At 42.1% G+C, this 4,060-nt stretch overlaps 1 protein-coding gene across 1 annotated transcript; it reads left to right on the top strand.

The window, feature by feature from the left end:
• The first annotated feature begins 279 nt into the window (after positions 1-279).
• Positions 280-3,492, top strand: LOC144894255 (uncharacterized). The gene is made up of 3 exons (XM_078786590.1): positions 280-2,440; positions 2,568-2,705; positions 2,797-3,492. The coding sequence occupies exons 1-3, from the start codon at positions 361-363 to the stop codon at positions 2,964-2,966; spliced, it is 2,388 nt and encodes a 795-aa protein (XP_078642716.1). The 5' UTR covers positions 280-360; the 3' UTR covers positions 2,967-3,492.
• Positions 3,493-4,060: the final 568 nt, after the last annotated feature.

The raw sequence follows: 4,060 nt of genomic DNA, 5'->3' as shown, positions 1-4,060 counted from the left end.
ATATATATTACAATACATTTTGATTCAATTTCTTGGTTTCCAAAGTCTGGTTATCCATTTAGTTGGTTTATCATGACACTAGCTCAATAGATCATCCCCTAAATCATGGATGAACAATAAATCCAAGATGGCTGCCGCTGAACGGCTCCTAGTCAGTTTTGCTTCGTCTACCAAACTACACAGGTTTATAAAATGTATCTGAATTCCCATTCAATATGATCCCCGGCTTTGGTTATGCTTTGGGAAAAATATGTTGTTCAAAAGGCACATAATCCTCAGTTACTAAGATCAAGATCAAGATCACTCTCTTCACTCTGAAAGTCTGAATAAAGTCCACAGGTATCCGAAGAAAGTTGTTCCATGGTGCTCTCCGAATTAAGGCTTAAGGACGTATCAGCAATGTTGTGCCTCATAGCAGCTGTAAGGGAGAAGAGCATTGAAACACACCTGGCAGCAGAGAGAACGCTTCTTCCAAAGTGCTTTGCTTTCGGGCACATCAACTATGCTAGGTACCTGACATTCCAACACGTCAATCTCCAAAATCTGAAGGTGAATCACAAAGATGCCTGGGATGATCTGTTGCAAAATGGATTCGGAGGGTCGATGACTGGCGAGCCCTTTTCTACGATCCATGGGGACTTGATCACTGAGACCACAATCAACAGAGAGGTTAAAGTCCGGGGTGGTCCAATGCAAGGCGGTTACAGTACCAGCAAGCAGACAACAGATGCGTTCATAAAAACGAGTCACTTAATGGCAAAGCTCAGAGGAAGATTGAAGGAAAGGTTGCATATCCTGACCTCTTCAACTCACAAGGAAACAACAATAGGGGCACGGAGGCAGCATGACAACATGGTTCGCAACCTAGTCATCCAATTGGATAAGTACTTTGACCCTTTTCTGATTGGTTCTGCGCGTCACATGAAAACTGGAGTGGAAATTAACCAAGGTATTGTCAGTGGATTGTTGTCATCAACCGAAGCAGGAGAGAAACAATTCCAAGACTTTGTTAACCTTAGACTCAAGGCTACTGGAGAAGGCAGAATGAACATTTTTGACAGGATTGTGAATCTCAAGATCAAAACGGGCATGGAGAAGGTCAAGAAAAATCCAAAGGCAGTGAACGTTCTCAAGGAGGATCGACAAGCATTTGGTGTGTTGGTAGGAAAGGCAACTACCCCTGAAGAGGCACATTCACACCCCCTGACAACTATTCCACTTGCCCTTGCCACACCAGAACGAGACATTCGACAAGGTTCTAAAGCAGCGCTGAGGAACTACCTTATTGAGGAATCTTCATCAACTACAGAGGAACCGCCAAATAGAAGCAACTGGCTGATTGACGGAATGGCAGCTGTAAAGTCAATCCCGGCTCAACAGACTTGGGGAGAATACACTGATGCCCTATTGAAATTCTGCATGCCACCAAGCCAGTCAAACCCAAAACAGCTTGGGATCATATTTGATTCCTACTGTACGTCCACTACAAAGGAGTTAACCCAACGACGCCGAGGGATCTCTGGTAGAAGAACCCACATCACAAGCCCCGAGCAGAGTATGCCCAGAGGCAAAGATTGGGACGCATTTCTGCATAATGCTGAAAACAAGACTGAGCTGATTAAATTTATGGTCACTTACTTCAAAAGTGATTCAGTCAGATCGAAACTCAGAATTCCACTCACCGTGACAGAGGAACAGAATACATGGTTGATCACGCAAACTAAGTTTGAACAACTTGAATCCTGCAACCATCATGAGGCTGACACCAGGCTTGTTCTTCATGCAAGCAAGTGCGAAGGTCCGGTTGTGATTAAGGCTTCAGATACAGATGTACTGATCCTCTTGAGCTATGCCTATTCTGTCTGCAAACCACCACAAGACTGGTTCATGAAGATTGACCATCGGTACGTCAGTGTCAAGAAACTAACGACTCATTTTGGAGATGAAGTGTGTCAAACTCTCCCAGCATATCATAGCATTACTGGATGTGACACGACATCATTCCCATTTCGCATCGGCAAAATCAAGCCATTGAAGAAGATGTTGAAACAAGAGAAATCCCATCTACTCTCTCAGCTGGGCAGATCAAATCAATCTTTTCAAGATGCTACCAGTGCTAAATGCTTCTTCAGAACCTGCATGTATTCTGGAAGTGAACAAGAAAGCTTTGTTGAAACAAGGATCCGAACGTACAACACTCAAAAGGTGAAATCTAGTTCCAGCATCCTTCCAGACGAGAGTAGCACCAATGAACACCTCAAGAGGAGTGACCTTCAGGCATGGGTGTGGTACCAGTGTCTCAAGCAAAACATTGAGTATCCTTCTATCACTGACAGAGGATGGGAAAATACAGATGATGGTATCAGGCCAATATGGTTTACCTGCCCGCAACTCCCTCCAAGCCTCTCCAAGAAAAAGAGCAAGAAAAGACAAATTCAAAGTAAGTATACTAAAAATATATCATTACTTTGATCATTGCTTTTCGTTCCTGTCATAAAGTTCCTCCAATGTATTCCCACTGGCAGTGCATTCATCCAGATTAAATATGTGTAACCTTCCACTTACAGGTCTCGCGGAGTATGATGCAGATTTAGAAGATGCAGTAGAAGAGAGAAGCCAGCCTTCAAGGAAGAAGAGACACAGGAATACAAGCAGAAAACATGTACAAGACAGTGAAGTTCACTGTAGAGAAAGAGAAAAGCAAGGTAGATAAGTCCAAAATGCAATCGTAATTTTGTTATTTTTATATGATTTACTGTTTTGAATCCCGACTATATCCATTCACATTTTTTATAGGTATCGGTGGGGCAGAAGAAAGAGCAGAAGAATCTGAAGTTGATGAAGAGTACCAAGGAGATGGGGAAAATTCGGAGAGCACCATGGAACAACTTTCTTCGGATACCTGTGGACTTTATTCAGACTTTCAGAGTGAAGAGAGTGATCTTGATCTTGATCTTAGTAACTGAGGATTATGTGCCTTTTGAACAACATATTTTTCCCAAAGCATAACCAAAGCCGGGGATCATATTGAATGGGAATTCAGATACATTTTATAAACCTGTGTAGTTTGGTAGACGAAGCAAAACTGACTAGGAGCCGTTCAGCGGCAGCCATCTTGGATTTATTGTTCATCCATGATTTAGGGGATGATCTATTGAGCTAGTGTCATGATAAACCAACTAAATGGATAACCAGACTTTGGAAACCAAGAAATTGAATCAAAATGTATTGTAATATATATTATGGAGCACAAGACATGACTGAATCTGCCACATCGGTGGCCAGTATTGGCAGCCATCTTAGATTTCTTTATGAACCAATGATTTCACTGAAATAAAAAGTACAAATATGGATTCCTTGACCCCAAAAACATATGACTGGACACCAAAATTATAATCATATCACACTCGGAACTGAAGTTATAGCAGTTTCCGTAATACGGAAGTTGCCCGGCGGCCATTTTGTTAATAAAGTACCGATTGTTAATTTTTATGGCTGAGTTATGACTGAGTTATCTTTCTTTATCATAATAGGCCACAATCAGTTGAAAAAAAATCATCTATGGGTAAAAGCAACTCTCAGAAATACTATTTTAGCTATTCTGGTGGCCATTTTGGATTTTTGGCCGCCATCTTGGATTTGAGGCAAATTTCAGGGTGGCCCACAAGCTTATTCGACAGAGTATGATCAAAAGTATATAAATCCACTGAGAAAACCTTGACTGGAAAACGGCGCCATTTCTGCCTGGCATGGACCTGTCTATAGGGTCCATCTGCACCCCCCCCCCCCCCCCCACCTCCCCACAACCCTCCGACCCCATGTTTTTCTGGACCATTGGGGTCCCCTGAAGTGGAAATCAACTGTTAACAGTTAATAAACTGGGACTCACTGTCCATTTGGGACCCGTATTTGATGTTACCCCAAAACAACGATTTTGTCATCGATGTCGCGCCATATTCAACGCTCTTATTTAATATTTCAGTGTCTGTGATGGTTAATATTGCTCCATAGCACAAGTTTATATATCAAAAGAAAGCTGATCATCCACTTATCATAATAA

The sequence above is a fragment of the Myxine glutinosa genome, chromosome 11 (assembly GCF_964187855.1).
Source record: "Myxine glutinosa chromosome 11, kmMyxGlut1.1, whole genome shotgun sequence".
Classification (NCBI taxonomy): Eukaryota; Metazoa; Chordata; class Myxini; order Myxiniformes; family Myxinidae; genus Myxine; species Myxine glutinosa.
Note: the sequence above shows the minus strand (reverse complement) of the source record. Positions and strands in the feature narration are given on the sequence as shown.

Coding starts and splice junctions, on each gene's coding strand:
- LOC144894255 (XM_078786590.1), top strand. CDS start 361: ATGGTGCTCTCCGAATTAAGGCTTAAGGACGTATCAGCAATGTTGTGC. Junction 2,441..2,567: donor CAAGAAAAGACAAATTCAAA/GTAAGTATACTA, acceptor TTCCACTTACAG/GTCTCGCGGAGTATGATGCA. Junction 2,706..2,796: donor TAGAGAAAGAGAAAAGCAAG/GTAGATAAGTCC, acceptor CATTTTTTATAG/GTATCGGTGGGGCAGAAGAA.